The following is a 19111-nucleotide window of genomic DNA, read 5'->3' as shown; positions in this document are numbered from 1 at the left end:
CGAGAGCATTACCAGGGTTCTCATTTACTACTGTGTTGCAGCAAAATTTCTAGAATTACTGCTATGCTATCGCGACCGCTCTCACTTTGTCGAGAGCCACAGCATAGCCTTAGCATAACAATGTAAAAGTATGTGCTTTACTCTGCCCGAAAATGAAATGAAAATGAAAAATCATAACAAATCAAACATTTAGGATGGGCAAGTCCGTCACAAAGCCAACAAGAAACAAAGCGATCTGAATCGCTTTTAATATTGCAGTTTGGAAAATTACAAGTCATTATGAAAAGTTTAAGTGTAATGAAAATCAAAATAGTAAACAAAAATAAAAATTATGTAACAAAATTAAATACAATAATAAAATAAATGTAATTCGGTAATAATGGATGATCAAAGATCACAACCAATATAGTGAGCAGTTTGAGAGGCACTGAAACACTTCAACGCGAACAGCTGTGAGCTAAAAATAAAAAAAAAAAACGAATCAAAGCAAAAATGGAAAAATAAAGAAAATCAATATGCAAAATATAAAAGAAAAATTTATAAGAACAATAAATAATTTAAATGACTTGGCACATGAGTTTAAGAAAATAGTTAAATCCTACTAAAATTTAAGTATAACGAAGAAGCAAAATATCACAAAATACTTAGCTTTATATTTCACTTAGCACAAATAAATTCTATTTAATAAAATTTTAATATTTAAGATAAAATTTCACAAAAATTGAGGAACCGAAAAAAAATATGAGCTTCACAGTTGACGCGTTGCCAGATGCCACTCCCAAAAACACTTCAGCGTAGAGCAATTCTACGCAAGAGTCAATCATCAATTTTCGCTGATAATAAACAAAATAAAGAGTCTCCAAAAACTTTCAAAAAATTCAAAGAGACTTGAGTGTCCTTTTAAAGGCCGCTGGTCAAGTAAATATAACCCATAAACTATGTGGACCATTCTCCGGAAGTATAAGTATTACAAATAATTTTGATTTTTTTATATAACCTAATTTAAAATCATTTGATGGCATCATTGGCGATGATACCCTAAAAGAATTGGGAGCAGTCATAAACAGAAAAAATGACACCATAACTCTCAAGGATGTGGTACTGCCAGAATTAGAGATATTCTGTTTTAGTGGCAAGTAAATAATATTCAAAATAACGTGATGTTAAGAAAATGATAAATATATATAAATATTTTTTTTTTTTAAATACCAGCTATTAACGAAATTCCTGCACCTGCCAACCTTAAGGAATTAAAAGGTTTCCTAAGATTAACATCGTAATATAGGAGATTTATAAAAGACTTTGGAAAAATTGTCAAGCCACTTACCAATTTAACTAGAGGTGAAAATGCTCAAATAAAAGCAAGTCAATCAAAACGGATACAAATTTCACTAACAGAGGAAGGCTTAAAATCATTTAATGATATAAAATATCTACTTACGTCTTCTGAAATTCTGGTATTCCCAGACTTCAATAAACACTTTATTCTGACGACAGATGCTTCCAATACTGCAATCGGAGCAGTCCTTTCACAAGGAACAATCGGTCAAGAAAGAAATAAAAATCCTTACTGATCACCAGCCACTGACGTTTGCATTAAGTAATAACAATGCAAAGTTAAATAGGTGGAAAGCAAGGATAGAAGAGTATAAACTCATTTACAAACCAGGAAAAACAAACATTGTCGCCGATACGTTATCACGGCTGCCAATAGAAGTTAATACGCTAACATCCACAGATGAAAATTCGCAACATAGCTCAAAGCTCATTCCTCACTGTGAAGCTCCATTAGACGTATTTAAAAATCAAGTTATGTTTATAGAAGGAAATTATACATAAAGAACCTTATCCAAGCTTCCACAGATACCGCATTAATTGTGAAGTTTACGATAAAGAAAACATAAATAAAATCTTGAAAAGAGTTGTAAAACCAAACATAACACAGTCCGACAAAATAATTTTTCAACTGATTCTAGTTAATTTGGGCGCGTTGAATTCAAATCAGTAATCAGTTTGTCTCTATCAACTCTAGTTTCATAATATAGCTTTTTATACCCTCCACTTATTTTATTTAGCCGAAGCGATGATAACGCACTACTCCAGTTGGAGATCACAAGTGTAACCAGGTCGCTCTCCACCTGGTCCCTCCAGTGGAGTGGAGAACTTCCTCTTCCTCGGCTTCCTCCGGCGAGTACTGCATCGAACACTTTTAAAGCTGGAGTGTTTTCGAGGACGATGACAATGTCAATTTTGGTTCGTCGAGAGAGTACTTTACTTTTCAGTTGCCTACTCAGACCAAAGTAGCACCTGTTGTCAAGGGTGATTCTGTGAGAGATTTCGTTGGTTTTGTTGATGCTGGTTCCCAGGTATACGAAATTATCTACCACTTCGAAGTTACGACTGTCAACGCGAATGCGCTGATTATTTGTTTAATGGCAGGAGATACATCGCCTTGTCGCCATTCACCTCTATACCCATTCGCTTCTCTTCCTTATCAAGGCGAGAAAAAGCAAAGTTGTTGCCAGCAGCTGTACACTCTTATAGAAAATAGTACCTTCTCTATTTAGCCCTGCAGCTTGTATTATTTTTTCCAGCATCAAGAAGTCACACGATAGAGAGTCACCTTGTCTGAAACCTCGTTTGGTATCGAACGGGTTAAAGATGTCATTCCCAATCAGGACGGAGCTTTTGGCGTTGCTCAACTTCAACTTACACAGCCGTATTAGTTTTGCGGGGATACCAAATTTTGACATCTCGGCATAAAGGAAGCTCCTTTTCGAGCTGTCGAAAGCAGCTTTGAAATCGACAAAAAGGTGGTGTGTGTCGATCCCCTTTTCACGGATATTCTCCGAGATTTGGCGCATGATGAATATCTGATCCAAGGTGGATTTTCCAAGTCTAAAGCCACACTAATAAGGTCCAATCAGTTTGTTGACGGTGAGCTTTAGTCTTTCACACAGTACGCTCGAAAGAATCTTATATGCGATATTTAGTAGGCTTGTCCCACGGTAATTGGTACAGAGTGTGGGATCTCGGTTTTTATAGATTGCACAGAGCACATCTTATCAGTTCTTCGCCGCCGTATTTGAATAGCTCGGCCGGTTATGTATCGGCTCCCGCAGCTTTGTTGTTCTTCAAGCGGGTAATTGCTTTTCTAATTTCTTCATGGTAGGGTAATGGAACATCTGTTCCAGCGTCATCGATTGGGGAATCGGGTTCGCTTGGTGGCGAGGTAGGCATTCTGTTCTGTCCACTGCGAGACGGCAATCCTCCAGCTCGTTTTTTGTCGTTGCCAAAATCCAATTATTTCGGCTGCAGCGGTATGCAATGATGAGTGCTCTCAGAGAGCAGGGGTTCAAGTCGAGTAGAGAATTTCTTGGCTATCTATTGCTAGTGCAGCTTTACGACTTCGAAAGTTCATTGTGTTTGTTAACGGACGTTCTTTGCTTCACAAACGCGGGTGAGTATCTTTGTCCTCGGATCATACGCACGTCTAAAACACTGGAGACATGTCTTCCGTCTACCACAGCATGATCGATTTAGTTACACGCGTTACTTGATGAATTTTCTTTCAATGAAATATGGTACTACAGTCGACCATATTTTGGGTCCCAGCGAAGTCGATCAGCCTCAGGCCGTTTGGCGATGTTTCGTCATGGAGGCTGAAATTTCCGACTGTTGTACCAAAGACACCTCCTTTACCCACCCTAGCTTTGAAATCGCCAAGCACGATTTTGACATTATGGAGGGGACAGCGCTCGTTGGTGCGTTCTAGGTACTGCTGGAAAGTATATTTGGTCACAGCGTCCTTCTCTTCCTTTGGGGCGTGGGAATAATCGATATGTTGAAAAACCCCGCTTTGATGCGGAGGTCCATCACCCTTCTTGGATGATGGTGATAACAGCATTTCGTTGGGTCCGGACATTCCACATGTATGCCCTTAATTCATAGTCTTTTATACGTTTGCAGGGGTCGTATTCAAAATAGGGGTTTCTCATCCGAGGCTTTCGTCGATTTTTCATTGCTACTTCGATTTTATGAGGTGGGTCCCCAACCCTACGCACAACCGCTGAAGTGGGTTCGCCTTCTCACTTTAGATCGCCTCCAAACGGCTGTTTGTTGGGTACCTTTGGTCTAAAACCAGAAATCGTGAGCTGCTTGAACCATGTAGAGAATAATCGTGAATGACAATCAAAAACTTTCCACACGTTAACTGCTACATATGATCCCATCCTCCTATATTATATATATATTTATACTTCCTTCTAAAGTGGCCAAAACAGTACACCTTATGGAAAATTAAGAGTGCAGAATATTGTAACAGCGAATTAAAAAGCAAGTGCAATACAAAATGATGTAGTGATTGAAATGTAGGACGTAGCTGGGGAAGCTTCAGACTTGTCATGTCTACGGTTGAGCACCTACACTATGAGGCGCGTATGCTACCTGTGAATGAATATAACGAAATGCTCTACAGACATTTTCTGCTGGGATGCTTTCGTAGAAATCATCCACCTTCTGGAAGCCGAGTCGCCTCCCAGAGCCATCAAGAGTACCTTCCTCAAATACGTCGACTACATTCAGGACTATACCGACCGGGCTTCGAATGCGAGACTTTCGACATGCACTGAACGCCATTCATAGAGGATCCATTAACACCTTCGTAGACTATCTCTCCGTGAATGGCATACTGGAGATAAAGCATCACCCATCGCAGACACAGAGCACGAGTTGCCCCGCGCAACTTCGTTCTGGATACTGTCGCAGGTTAAACTCCTACTTATCCAGACTAGACTCTGCCATAATCAACTCATGTATGTCCTGGTTGCAAAGAGTCCCCGCATGACACTAACCACCTCTTTGCTTGCCCCTAAACCCCACTCATATAACACCCTTTTCCCTTTGGAAACGGCTCGTTCTTTGGGCCTCCCGTTATATGACTTCGATGACAATTAATCTGGGCTTGCCGGTTCAAGAAGATTGGGGTAACAGTTACAACAACAACAACAAAAAAATGATTGCAAAATTAAAACAAATAGATCCTGAGGCCAACAAGGAAAAAGTTGTGAAAAAATAAACGTATTCCGCGCCAATTTTTTTGTCTCTATCAATAATATCGATACATCGTTTGCATCCCAACACTTGAGACAAAAAATCTATATATATATATATCAAAAAATCTATATAATCTATATATATCTATAAAATGCTGGCAAGTGATAATTTGTCAAGTTCTTGCTGGAAAAGCGTTTCTCTACTCAAAAAAATTATTAGAAACTAGCAGAAGAGAGCGTCAACTGATTGCATGAGAGCTGCTGGTTTCTGCTGAAGGAATTTACGCTAGCAGCCGTCAGATGTAGAAACAGCTGTTGAATGAATGTGTAAATCAAGGCTGCTTTGAGCATTTACTTTGATTTAGATCTTCTTAATATTAATTCTTTATTTAAATCAAAATTAAATATTCATTAAATAACTATGAAAACACACTAATCAAACCAAGAATTTGATATAAACGAAAATATACGGGCATATGGGCATATATTAATTAACTGATTGTTTTTTATTATAAAAGCTAACGTAAAATGGGTCCTGGGAAGACCTGAAAAAAGTTATCTGGCCGGATGAAGTAAATAATAAATCAACAAGTAAAAAAGGGCTAAGTTCGGGTATAACCAAATATTTTATACTCTCACAATTTATTTATTTAATTTTATTAATATAACACACAATTTGACCCCCATATTCGTCATATATATACTCTCTAACTCGAATCACCATAATCTACAAAAAACTTGGAGTTAGAGAGATTTCGAGTTATAGAAATTTTCATTAAAACATATATTTTTCAAAAACATAATTTTTTCTGTAAAATAGAGATTTATACAAAGTTTTAATTATTTACTTCACATAACGTTTTATTTAAAAACGATAAAACATGTATTCTTTATTTTGTTTGTTGCACTTGGCTATTGTTTGGCTCTCAACGTCTATATCCCATGCTTTTGATACATGATTTATGAAATCCATTAGAGTAATATCATATTTTTTGTTCTCCTCCCTCTATCTCTTTTAAAATTGTGCTCGATAGCAAAATTTTAAATTTTGTATTATGCCCTGGTCGAAAAGTTCGATTTATGGATTGACTTCTATTGCCAAAAGTTAAGGAAGTTTGAGTTATGGAAGGAAATTTGTATGGAATTAGATTTCTAAGCGCTATTGCCAATACAAAAGTTCGATTTATAGAGATCTTCGTGTTATAAAAGTTAGAGTTATGGAAGTTCCACTGTATATGGTATAAAGTCCATTGAAAGGTGGAAACCCTAATATTAGGAATATTTTTGTTAGGTGAAGTTATAACTAGATTTCACCTATTTTTGGCCTGGAGAATTATTATTAAAAGAAAAAATACCCTCTGAATTTCTTGAAAATATCTTCACTAGTGCTTACTGTATATATTGTAAAGTAAACGATTCAGATGGACTTCCAAGTTCTGGTATATAGGAATTTTCACAACATATCACTGGAATGCCAGGAAAATATTATAAACCCCTAAGTGGGCGGAGCCACACCCATTAAAAATTTTGAACTCTAGAAGTCTAGAAAGTTTGGTTGGCATAGCTTTAGTAATTTACGAGATATGTACAAAAAACCTAATATGCCCCTTCCTAGTGCGATCATTTGTACCAAATTTTGCGTTATACCTTTATTTACGGGTTAGTTATGGCACTTATCTGTTTACGGATTTCGCCATTTTGTGGGCGTGGCAGTAGACCGATTTCGCCCATCTTCGAAAGCAACCTTCTTATGGTGTCAAGGAATATGTGTACCAAGTTTCATTAAGATATCTCAATTTTTTCTCAAGTCATCGCTTCCACAGACGGACAGACAGACAGACATTGTGATTTCGAATCTACTCGTCACCCTGATCACATTGGTATATATAACTCCATACCTACCTCGATTAGTTTTAGGTGTTACAAACAACCGTTAGGTGAACAAAACTATTATACTCTCATAGCAACTTTGTTTTGAGAGTATACAAAAGAATCGTTTCCAATCAGATGGTAAACCATACTACCGGCGTTACCTACATGACAACCTTCTACAACATCATGTGCGATAGACTGAATAACATATTGGAGACATATTGGTATGGGGGTGCTTTACTTGGTGGAACATTGGTCCGTTTGTGAAAATCTCTGAAATTATGGAAAAATAATACTTTTAGAATATTTTACTATCAAATTTATTTGTTTTTATGGACCCAGAAGATGAGATCATTATCCAACAGGATAACGATCCGAAGGACACTGCCAGAACTGTAGTTCGCTGATTCCAATGCCAACGATTTCAATTTATCCAATGTTCGAAATAAAGTCCTGACCTTAATCCGATTAAGAACTTGTGGGCTATTGCAAAGAAGAGATTTTACAATTACCGAACAGAGCCGAGCAATATGGAGGAGCTATGGAGCAAATCATAAATCGAATGGAGAAGCATACCAAAGAAAATAATAGAGAATTTAGTTGAAAATAAGTCGAGACATCTAGAAAATTAAATTAAATGCAAATGTCTTTAGACAAAATTAAAATGAAGTCATTTTACTCTTTACGAGCAAAAATGTATTGAATGTTATTTAAGTTACCAAAAATGTATGATTATTAGAATTGTATTGTACATTAAACAAAGAACTAACGCTCCAAATTTGGTAACGTTTGGCCTAACCGTAGAAATACTTTAAAATACTTTTTGAGTTTATGACCATTTGTGCTGCCTGCTTGACGTATTATTTGTAGTAAAAACCCAAAATTTGTTCTCTATGCTGGCAATACTGTTAAAAAGAGCGCAATGAGTGTAGTCAGCTGAGCGAAACACAGATTTTGTAAAGTGCAATAATGTATATTAGTAAAAATTTTGAAAGCTGTGCAACCAAAAAATTCGAAAGTGTGATGAATTTGAATCTAAAAATTACAATAAACAAGGTAAGGTATAGATTTTGTCACTAACTTTGTTCTATTACCCATATTTTTGCCCATATATTTCATGACCAGCCCGCTGCACATTTGTAACATATTAACAAAAAAATGGCAGGTAAATTGTCGGAGCAACAGATTTTTGATATGCTCTTGGAAAGCGATATTGAGGATATGTCGGACGATGAGGGTGACGAGGAACAGCGAAATGGCAAAGATTTTGAGGAAGAAATAATTGCGGATTTATTAGAGGAAGAGGAATCTTCCCCACCCGAAGTTCTGCCACAAACTCAAGTCCGAAGACTTAAATGGTTTTCAAAAAGCTTTTCAAATTCTTCTGAATGTTCCGACGTAATTGAATGGGATGTTGATAATAGAGAGATGTGGACACCTTTCAATTATTTTTCAGAGTACTTCGACGATAACTTCTGGAGCTTAGTTTCAGAAAAAAGTAATATGTATGCAATTCAAAACAACCGCAATTTAAACTCCACTCCTTCTGAGTATAAAAAGCTAGTAGGCGCTCATATTGGTGCGGGGTGCATGAAACTTCCAAGGATACGTATGTAGTTATTATCGACCTCAAATAAAAGTCCCAGCCATCACACAAATTCCCAGAGACAGACTTTTTAAGTTGAGAAATCACATGCATTTTGTTGACAACATGTCAGTTACCGAAGAGGAAAAAAAAAGACGATTTATTGAAAAGGTGTAGATTGATTCCCAAGCCAAAAAAATGCAGCATCGATGAGCAAATGATTCCGTTTTCAGGAAAAACAAGCCTTAAGCAATACGTAAACGGCAAACCAAATCCAGTAGGATTGAAAAACTTTGTTCTAGCATCGCCTGATGGTTTAATACTGGACTTTTTTATATACCAAGGAGCAAACACGTGGCCCGATGGAAAGTCTAATAAACATTTGGGAATTGGTGGTACTGTTGTACAAAAACTTGCTACAGATCTCAGTGAAGGTAGTGAAGTATTCATTGACCTATATTTCACCTCTATAAACATTCTCGAGCATTTGTTGGATAAAGGAATATTTGCTACTGGTACTATTCAACTCAACCGCTCTGTGCTTATAGCTTCCACGTCAACTGGATCGTTACCCCTACAAACCGCTCGACGATGGGATAAAGTAAACAGAAAGTACATTAACGTTGATTGTCCACATGCAACTTCAAGCTACAACAAATACATGGGAGGAGTAGACTTAGCGGATAGGTACGTCTCTTACTACAGGATTGCAATTCGCACCAAAAAATGGCCTTTGAAGGTGTTTTGGCATTTTATCGATGCTGCCGCGTGCAACTCCTGGGTTATGTATAAAAAAGACAAATATGCATGCGGTGAACATATCATGGATTTACTCGATTTTAAATTCTATATCGCCGAATGTTTAATTGCTGATGCTATACTGGAGAAGAGCGCAGAATCGTCATCAGAGAGTGAAGATGAACCACCGCAAAAAAGGGAAAAAAGAACCATAAAACCTCTGCCGCCGAAAGATGTGCGTACAACGAAGAATAAACATTTACCTATTTGCGCAGTTTCTGATAAAAATAAGTTTATGCGTTGTCGTAAAGAAGGATGCAATCAAAAAACACGCTTTAAGTGTATTTCCTGCGACATATTTCTATTCATCAACAATGATAGACATTGTTTCATGGAGTTTCACTCTTAATTGCTCATTATTCAAATATTATCTAGTTCTTTTCCTTATTTTAGCAAACTATTCATTAAAGATTTACTGTTATTTATGAATTTAAAATTAATATGAAATAAAACATTAATCCTTTATATGCTTTTACAAAAAGGAGATTCATTCCACTTGGTTACAAATGCAGCCAGCTGCACTTGTCTTATCTTCGAATCCTTTCATCGCATATGTCCTTGAACAAAATTTTTGTTTTAATGTTAACGTGGCAAGCTTAAAAAAATATTTTTGTCGACTTCTAACTTTTTTTCCCCCATAGGGACTGAGGAGGTTAAAAAGTTATAGCACTGAAAATGCAAAAGTGGTGAACATCGGAACCGTTTTGCATATACAGTGTTTGTGTTTGTTTACATATACAGTGGAACTTCTCTAACTCGAATCACCATAATTCACAAAAAAACTTCGAGTTATAGAATTTTCATTAAAACATAAAATGAAAAAAAATCATGCCTTGTTACATGATTTATGCAATTCATAAGAGTAATATGATATTTTTTGGTCGCCTCAATACGATATAGAGGGACTCTTTTAAAATTCTGCCTCAATTTATGGAAAGAAATTTATATGAAAGTTGCCTTCTATTGCCACTTCAAGAGTTCAAGTTATGGAGAACTTTGAGTTAGGGAAGGAAATTTGTATGAAATTTGGCTTCTAAACGCTATTGCCGATTCAAGTGTTCGAGTTATGGAGATCTTCGAGTTATAGAAGTTCTATCTATATATATTTAATGTTGCCAAATTATATTGTTTCATTTTAGGACTTATCTTCCTTCTGAGATGGTGCAATGGAATGAAAGAAATGTTATGTCAGTTTTAAAAAATTGTCTTGGAAAAGAGTTGAGTAAAGTTACAATGCCTGTTACTTTAAATGAGCCATTAAGCTTTTTGCAAAGGATATGTGAATATATGGAGTACGCTGAAATATTAAATCAAGCTGCTGAAGAGGAAGATCCAGCTGATCGAATGAAGCACGTTGCAAGTAATATATGATAAAAGAAAATGTATATAAATTATAAATTACCCACTAATTGTCCTTTATTTACCATTTAACATTTTGATTTGAAAATACATTTTTAAAATCTAATTATTATTATTTATTTTACTATTAAAATAAGACAAAGTAACTATACAAATATGTTTGGTATTATTTAATATAATTTTTATACTCTCGCAACAAAGTTGCTAAGAGAGCCCCTACTACGTTTTTTGTACATATCTCGAAAACTCCTAACGCTATAGCAATCAAACTTTCTACAGTCGATTATTTTAGGTACTATCTTATACAGTCCAATTGGATTATATAACAACGCCTACCTCTCATACCAACTAAAATGCTTAAATTCAGTAAGGGAAAACACCAGATACCTTAAATTTCTTTATAAAGAAAGTACGGAAGAGCTGCACTCAAATTGGTATACAAAAAATTAAATGGGTGTAGCTACGCCCACTTATGGGTCAAAAACCATATCTCAGAAACTACCCGACCAATTTCAATGAAATTTGGTTTGTGATATTTTCCTTGCATTCCAAGATATGTTATAAAAATAGGCAAAATCGGTTCACAACCACGCCTACTTCCCATACACCAGAACTTTGAAGTCGATCTGAATCATTTACTTTACAATATGTAAAGTAAGCACTAGTGAACATATCGGAACAGAACTTTGCATAAATACTGCATTTGTAGTGTGGCAACGCTCTTTTAAAAATCGTCGAAATCGGACTATAAGTTTTCAAGGCCCCATACATCGAACATGAAGACCTCAGTGCTTCAAATTTATATTATTATTATATAACAATACCCTATCTCCTTCCTTCAGAGTTCATTGCCTTGTCGTATTTTGCATTCATTTTATCACTTATGATTTATGTGCGCTGTCTCACCATAGCATGTATTTCTCTCATCTCGTCTTCTAAGACACTGTTGACTTCCTTAACATTTTTTCCCCCATTTGCGTTCATTCCAAACTCGAAATCAATCGGTAACCGAAGATGATTACCAAAGATTACATTTGCTGGAGTCTGCTCCGTTGCTTCATGTACGGCAGATCGATAAGCCAACAGGAACAAGGCTATATGATACTTGTCTACCTTGTTTCTTGTTTCTTTAGATGTTGTTCCAAAGTTTGATTGACTGACAGACTGTGGATGTAAGGCTGTTGTACGAACCGTATACCCAATTTGTGGCACATTTCCGGAATTAGAGCTGATTCGAAATTCCTTCCTTGGTCAGGATGTAATTCTATTGGAACACCATACCTCGTTACACAATTATTGATGAATACATCCGCTACTGTTTCAGCTTCTTGATTAGGAATTGGGTATACTTCTGGCCATTTGCTGAAGTAATACATAACTACCAAAACTTATTTGTTTCCTAATTTACTGGTGGGAAACGGACCAGCTACATCCATGGCGATTCGTTCAAATGGGGCACCCAAATTGTACTTCTTCATCTGGTCGTGACTTCTCGATTTCGGTCCTTGAGCTGTAATGCACTCAGGACAATTTGCAATCCACTCCTTAACTGATTACCTACAAGCAACCCACTAAAATCGTTGCTTTAGCTTTTTCAAGGTTTTCGTTATTCACATGCGCCCTCCACTGGGACCGTTATGAATCCCCTTGGGAACTGAAGGAATTCTTACTTGTGGAACGATTATAAGAGCTCGGGAACTTTGTCCATCTTCGCTCTCGCATACTCGATGCAAGCAGCCAGATATCAACTTTAAACTATTCCACGGTGCCCAATATGCCTTTGAAACTGGACTTTCTGCAGCAATTTTTTCTCTCGTTGGACGCTTGCTCAGCTCCACTCCATGAATTGTATGTATGCCTCTCTCATTCGCAGTTCGGCGCCAGTTGGAGATCCCAAGTGCTTTAAAATCGACAAAAAGGTGGTGTGTGTCGATCCTCTTTTCACGGGTCTTTTCCAAGATTTGGGGCATGGTGAATATCTGGTCAGTTGTCGATTTTCCAGGTCTAAAGCCACACTGATAAGGTCCAATCAGTTTGTTGACGGTGGACTTAAGTCTTTCACACAGTACCCTCGATAGAACCTTGTATGCGATATTTAGGAGGCTTATCCCACGGTAATTGGCGCAGATTGTGGGATTTCCGTTTTTATGGATTGGATTGGGCCGACCATATTTTGCAAAGAAACTGATGCATGCACCTTATCAGTTCTTCGCCGCCGTATTTCAATAGCTCTGCCGGTAATCTATCGGCCCCCGCCGCTTTGTTGTTGTTCTTCAAGCGGTCGAATTTCTTCATGGTCGGGTAATGGAACATCTGTTCCATCGTCATCGATAGGGGGATCGGGTTCGCCATCTCCTGGTGTTGTACTTTCACTGCCATTCAGCAGGTCAGAGAAGGGTTCCCTCCATAATCCCAGTACATACCCTTAAATCATTATCCTTAAAACGTTTGCAGGGGTCGTCATCAAAAGTGGGCTGTCGCATCCGGAAGTCGTGAGCTGCTTGAACCATGTGGAGAAGAATCGTTTCTGGCCACTCCCAAGTGAATGACAATCAAAAACTTTCCTCACTTGCGTGAACTTCTACACATGATCCCATACATGAATTACCAGTTTCAAATCTGGATCTTCTTGCTGACATTTTCGTAATTTTTTTGGATCCCAGCCTTCTGGTGAAGTTATTGTCATTAATCGGCCATCTATAATGTCTTCTTGCTATCATCGATTTCGCTATCATAGAGTGGGCTATAACCGGCTAAAAGGTTTCAACGGCAATCACATACATACATAATCTCTTTTTTGTCCTCAACTCTTGAGTAATGACTGCATTACAAATTACAAGGACGGCGGGGCATGGCATTCGCATTCCTATGACTACTACCTTTGCGATGTTCTATAGAGAAGTCATAACTTTGGAGTCTGTCAATCCAAGACAAACGTTGAGTCTGGAACTGGATATGCTAACATAATCTCTCCTTCAGAGTTTGAAAGGCCATTCCCGGTTCTTCATTCCACTGAAAGGCTATGTTCTTCTTCGTGAGTTCATGGAGGCTACTAGCTAAACTGTCGAAATTTGGAACGTATCGTCGGTAATAGGTACGCAGTCCAAGGAAACTCCGCAACTCGTGTAAATTTTGAGGCCTGAGCCAATCTCTCACTGCCTCTATCTTTTCTTGAGCTGTGCAAATGGCTTTCGTTGTCACCTTGAGTCCTAAATAGCTCACTTCCTTCTTGAACAGAGAACATTTCTTTGGGCTCAGTTTTAAACTATGCATTGAAAAACATCTTCCAAGTTCTGGGGTGCTAATCAAAACTTTTACCCAACACAATGATATCGTCAAGGTATACCGAACATGTCTTCCAGTGCAATCCTTTTAACAACTGATCCATAAGACTCTCAAAAGTGGCAGGATCGTTACATGTCACAAAGGGCATTACAGTAAATTGCCATAGACCATCTCCAACGCTAAAAGCCGTATTTTCTTAATCTTCCTCGTTTACTTCTAGACGACTTATTGATCCGCACTCACCTTTTAGTTGTACACTCACACCAACCCTAAATAAAACGAGTATTCACTTCCCGACTTGGTTATTTTAAACTTATAATCTTTATTAAACGGATTTTAGATTAATTGGCAAATACAATTATTAGGATGAATAAAATAAGGGATATAAAATAGCGATTCCAAACAGCGTCACGTGACAACTTATGCTCGACGGCGTATCGAAAAGAAGGGGCGAGATCTCCTCTTGCGATACCTTTTGTATGAAATTATGTGGCCGGTGTGGTGTCCTCGTGCGTGCTGTTATCGTTTTGATGTAGGTGTGTCTCTACACGCTCTTGAGTATTGTATGATGATGTGGTGATGTGGTGAGTGTGGTGAATGTAGCGTGTTAGCGATGTGTATTTGCATGTGGAAATGGTGTGTGTCCAGGATGATTAGAACCTCTCAGGTGTTGGTGTTGGAATGGTGTTTTCGTGTAATGTGTTGTGTTGTTAGCCGATTGAAAGTCATTTAACCATTCCGGCCTCCCTAGGCGAATATTCAGCCTAGCAATCGCTGGAGTTGCTGTTACGTAGCTACTACGGTGCTGAGGCCGCTTGGACGGCGGGATGGTGACCTAGATCGGTAACGTCGGGTCTGTGACGAGTTGGGACGGTGCCTCGAACGGGGTTCCCTATATGGGATACTTGCTTGCGCTGCTGCGGTCGCTACGGTCGTACGTTACCTATTCGGGTACGTGGAGTAGGGTGTCGCCCGCCTACATAATTGGCACAGACAGAGGCAACTCAGGCATTAGCCATTGGCCTGGGCGACCCACTGACGTTGCGGAGGTGGCATCCCCTTAAAGATGCGACAGTGGAACAAACGGTGTGGGCAACAACAGAGCGGACATCGTATGCGAGGTGCTTCATTTGTTTGAGCTGCCGTAGTTGGGCGTGTTATGTATCGTTGAACGATTGGCTGCGGTGTCGCCGTGATGGTTCGGGGAGCTGGAGTAGGACCAGGACGTGGCACAGTGATGGCCGAACGAATAGTTGGCATTGGTACTGCAGGCATATCCGCGTCCATATCAATCTATATGGGAGAGAGTTACTAGTATTATAAATTTCTGGCATGTATATGAATGCCTCGGAATTGGGCAAGAGGGGGTCGGCATATGGATCGATCACTTATGTTACTTTGTTGGTGTTAGCAGATTTTCAGATTCGTTATTAATTGATTATTTTGTTATTTATTTATTTTCTTTCGTTTTTTTTTTTTTGAGTTTAGTGCGGTTTATTTGTTGCGGTTTTACGTTTCGGTGTTATCGGTGGTCGGCAAAAAGCATAGTTTAACGAGCGGTCTCGTTAGTATTCCGGTTTGTGTACGCAGATCGACCTCGCGAATATGACCGTCGGAGTCGTAATGAAGCTTCTCTATGCGACCAAGTCGCCATTCTGTGGGGGAAGACAATCATCATTGATCAAGACACAATCCCCAAGCTGAGGCGCCTTTTGTGGTGTTTTCCACCGGTACCTTCTGTGGAGGTCCTTTAAATAGTCTTCTTTCCATCTGCGACTTAATTCATGATGGAGAATTTTAATTCTTTCCCATCTGTTTAATAAGGAGAGCGTATCCACGCCTGGCTCAGGTATGGCCAGTATGGGCGCTCCTTTAAGAAAATGCCCAGGAGTGAGGGCAGTGAAGTCTGATGGATCTTGCGAGAGGCCGTGAGTTAAGAACGGCTTCAATTCTGGTTAACAATGTTGAGAATTCTTTATAATTAAATTTGTAGTTGCCAGCCAGCTTCTTGAAATGAGATTTGAAGCTTTTTACAGCTGATTCCCATAGACCACCCATATGAGGAACGCTTGGAGACTAAACTGCCAATTGATACCTTGTGGAGCGTATTTTTGCAAAATATCGGGTGAGACTTGTTTCATGAAATCCACAAATTGACTTTCTGTCGCTCTTTGAGCTCCGATAAACGTTTTGCCATTATCGCTCATGATTTTTGAGGGGAAGCCTCATCCGACGAAGCGAGCAAATGCCAAAATCTATATTTGGGGTCTTAAGTCGGTGTATGTAGAATTCTTGGCGAACCATTAGTTTCATGAGGCGATGTTCAGCATGCAACATGAGTATATGAATATATGCGATGAATAAGGTAGCAAATGGAGACTTTTCAGGTATAATTATAGGATGGCGTTCATTATAAGTCAGACTTGAATTAGTAAGCCGACCATTCGCACGAAGTAGGCCTTTCGTTTCTAGAAAGGGGTTTATGACTAAAAGTGAGCTCCTTTTATCAATCGGCTTCGATTCTTTTAGCAAGGATATATCGTTACTGAAGTAGCGCGTTTGTGTCGATGCGATAAGAGCGACCTTTGCCTTTTGTAGGTCTTGGTGCGTCAATGTATCGCATAAGGGACAAGTTAATCCTTTGACTTTCAATTTGAGGCGCTCTATGAATTTGAGCATATAGGCGACTACTCTGAGTGCCCGGGGGAACGCTGAAAACCCTTCAAGGATGTCAGTATCATCCAGTGTTGCAAGATAAGTGTCGATTTTTCGACTTTCTGGGGCTATTATGTTTCGCATGAGCGATTGTGGCAAAGAATCGGGAGATTCTGTTAACCATCTAGGTCCATTCCACCATAGGGTGGTGGTGGCGAGATGCAGAGGTTTGCATCCTCTTGTACCTAGATCAGCAGGGTTGTCAGCATTGGCTACGTGTCGCCAAGTGGCTGATCCCACTAGGTCAAGTATTTGAGACGTTCTGTTAAAAATATTCGTTTTCCACGCATGTCGTGGTTTTCCTAACCATGCTAGAACTACTATTTCGGAATCGGACCAAAGATATAATTTGTATCTTGTCATGTTTAAATGGGTCTGCACCATAGATACTAGCTTGGCTAGTAGCAGTGCGCCGCAGAGTTCAAGCCGTGGTATACTTAGCGTTTTTAGAGGAGCAACTTTCGCCTTTGCTACTAGTAGGTGACTTGTTGCTAAATCGCTTTGTGTGCGCACATAGATAGTGGCACAATATGCCTTTTCAGAGACGTCGCAAAAGCCGTATAGTTCTACTTTGTATTCGGGGGAATAGTTTACCCACCGAGGAATTTGTATCTGAGAAATGTCGTTCAGATTAGTAGCAAACTGGGACCATTTTTCTAAACAAAGAGGCTTTACTTATTCGTCCCAGTCAGTTCCGTCTAGCCATAATTCTTGGATCAGGATTTTCGCTTGTATCATAATTGGCGAAAGCCATCCTCCGTCGAAAAGTTTTGCCACAGAAGATAAAATTCTCTTTGTTATAGCCGGAAATTGACTCTGTAGTATATGAAAACTGGTCAGATATCGCATTCCATTGGATGCCTAGTGTTTTGGTCGTACTTTCCTTTTCGAATACAAGGAAATTAGTATCCAACAAATGATCTTTTGGAATATTTTTTTAGATATTTCGGTGATTGGCTGTAATCTTTTTTAACGGAAACCCTGCGGTGTTGAGGGCATTTATTGCCTGTGATAAGGACTCGTATGCTAATGGAGGACTGTGGCTTCCAGACAGGATATCGTTTACATAAGTTTGTGTTTTTAACACTTGTGTTGCCAGAAGGAATTCTGACTTTGTGTCTTCTTCCAGTTCGTGGAGAGTACGAATGGCTTAGTATGGAGCACAGTTTACGCCAAAGGTGAATGTTTTTAATTTGAAGTCTCGTAGTGGACTATTGTCGATATCCGAAAAATAATTCGCTGAAAATCTTGATCATCTTTATGTACGGCTATTTGTCGATACATTTTTTCGACATCCCCATTAAATACGTATTTGAATATACGCCAATTTAGTATGAGGAGCATTAAATCTGGTTGGAGTGTAGGTCCCGTAAATAAAATATCATTTAGGGAATTCCCCGAGCTAGTGGATCTTGATGCATTAAAGACAACTCTAACTTTTGTTGTTTTTATATTAGGCTTAATACTGCGTGATGTGGCAAGTAGAATGAGTAGTATTTGCCTTTTATGATTTTTTCGCAAGGGCTTATTTCCTCCATGTGATTTAAATGGTGGTATTCTTCTAAGACACTATCATACTCTTGTTTGAGTTCACCTTTTCTAAGTAGGTTTTTTTTCCATACTTTCTAAGCTGTATTGAGGAGGTGCGAGAGTGACCTCAGGCGAGTGTGTCTGGAAATTGTGGTTTTAGTGGTAGTCGTACGACATATCGACCATTATCTGATCGAGTAGTTGTGGCTTTGTAAAAGTCTTCACAATACTGATCCTCTGGTGTTGCAATCGAAATGGGGGGTGCTCTTCTAACTCCCAAAATTTCCTTAATTGTGAATTAAGACATTCGTTGGATATTTCTTCAACTTCAACTTCAATTGTCATGGTGGAAACTGTTTCAGTAACTAGTCCACTTAGTATCCAACCGAAGATGGCATTTTGAGCTAGAAGGGTGTTTGAGATTTTTTCAACACCTTCTAGTATAATTTGCGGTATAAGTTCGCTGCTTAGTAGAATGTCTATTTGAGCTGGGGTGTTGCAGTTGGGATCTGCTAGAGTTAGGTGTGAAACCTTATCCCAATGCTTGCTATTTATTTGGTAGCTTGGAAGCATGTTTGTTAGTTGTGGTAAGACAATAGCATCTGCTTGAATGCGCTTATCCGCTTGGGGTGAAATTAGGGTAATGGGGCATATTATATTAGAGCTTTGTATTACTCTTCCGCCCATTCTCGTAATTTCGAATTTAGCTTGCTTTGTTGGCAAGTTTATTTTGTGCCTTAGACGCTATGAATGATCGTTATGACCCTTGGTCTATTAAGGCTCTAAGTTTCAACAATTCTGTTGCTGTTGCAACTAAACCCGTGGCTCTTTTTGTATGAGCGCTACTTTGGAGGGTGCTTGGAGGCATGTTATAATGTAACATGGAATGATGTCTTTTATGACAATATACGCA

At 38.6% G+C, this 19111-nt stretch overlaps 1 protein-coding gene across 5 annotated transcripts in view; it reads left to right on the top strand.

Moving 5' to 3' along the window:
- The window catches only part of LOC105219775 (oxysterol-binding protein-related protein 2), a 364851-nt gene that overhangs the window by 178550 nt on the left and 167190 nt on the right, over window positions 1–19111 (top strand). For all 5 annotated transcript variants that reach the window (XM_054235131.1, XM_054235133.1, XM_054235132.1 and 2 more), the window contains one exon: window positions 10449–10669. In XM_054235131.1, coding sequence (XP_054091106.1) covers window positions 10449–10669 — 221 coding nt within the window. The remainder of the gene's footprint in view (window positions 1–10448; window positions 10670–19111) is intronic.

The sequence above is a fragment of the Zeugodacus cucurbitae genome, chromosome 6, assembly GCF_028554725.1.
Source record: "Zeugodacus cucurbitae isolate PBARC_wt_2022May chromosome 6, idZeuCucr1.2, whole genome shotgun sequence".
NCBI classification, from domain to species: domain Eukaryota; kingdom Metazoa; phylum Arthropoda; class Insecta; order Diptera; family Tephritidae; genus Zeugodacus; species Zeugodacus cucurbitae.
The sequence above is the reverse complement of the archived record's forward strand: the minus strand, read 5'-3'. Positions and strand labels throughout refer to the sequence as shown.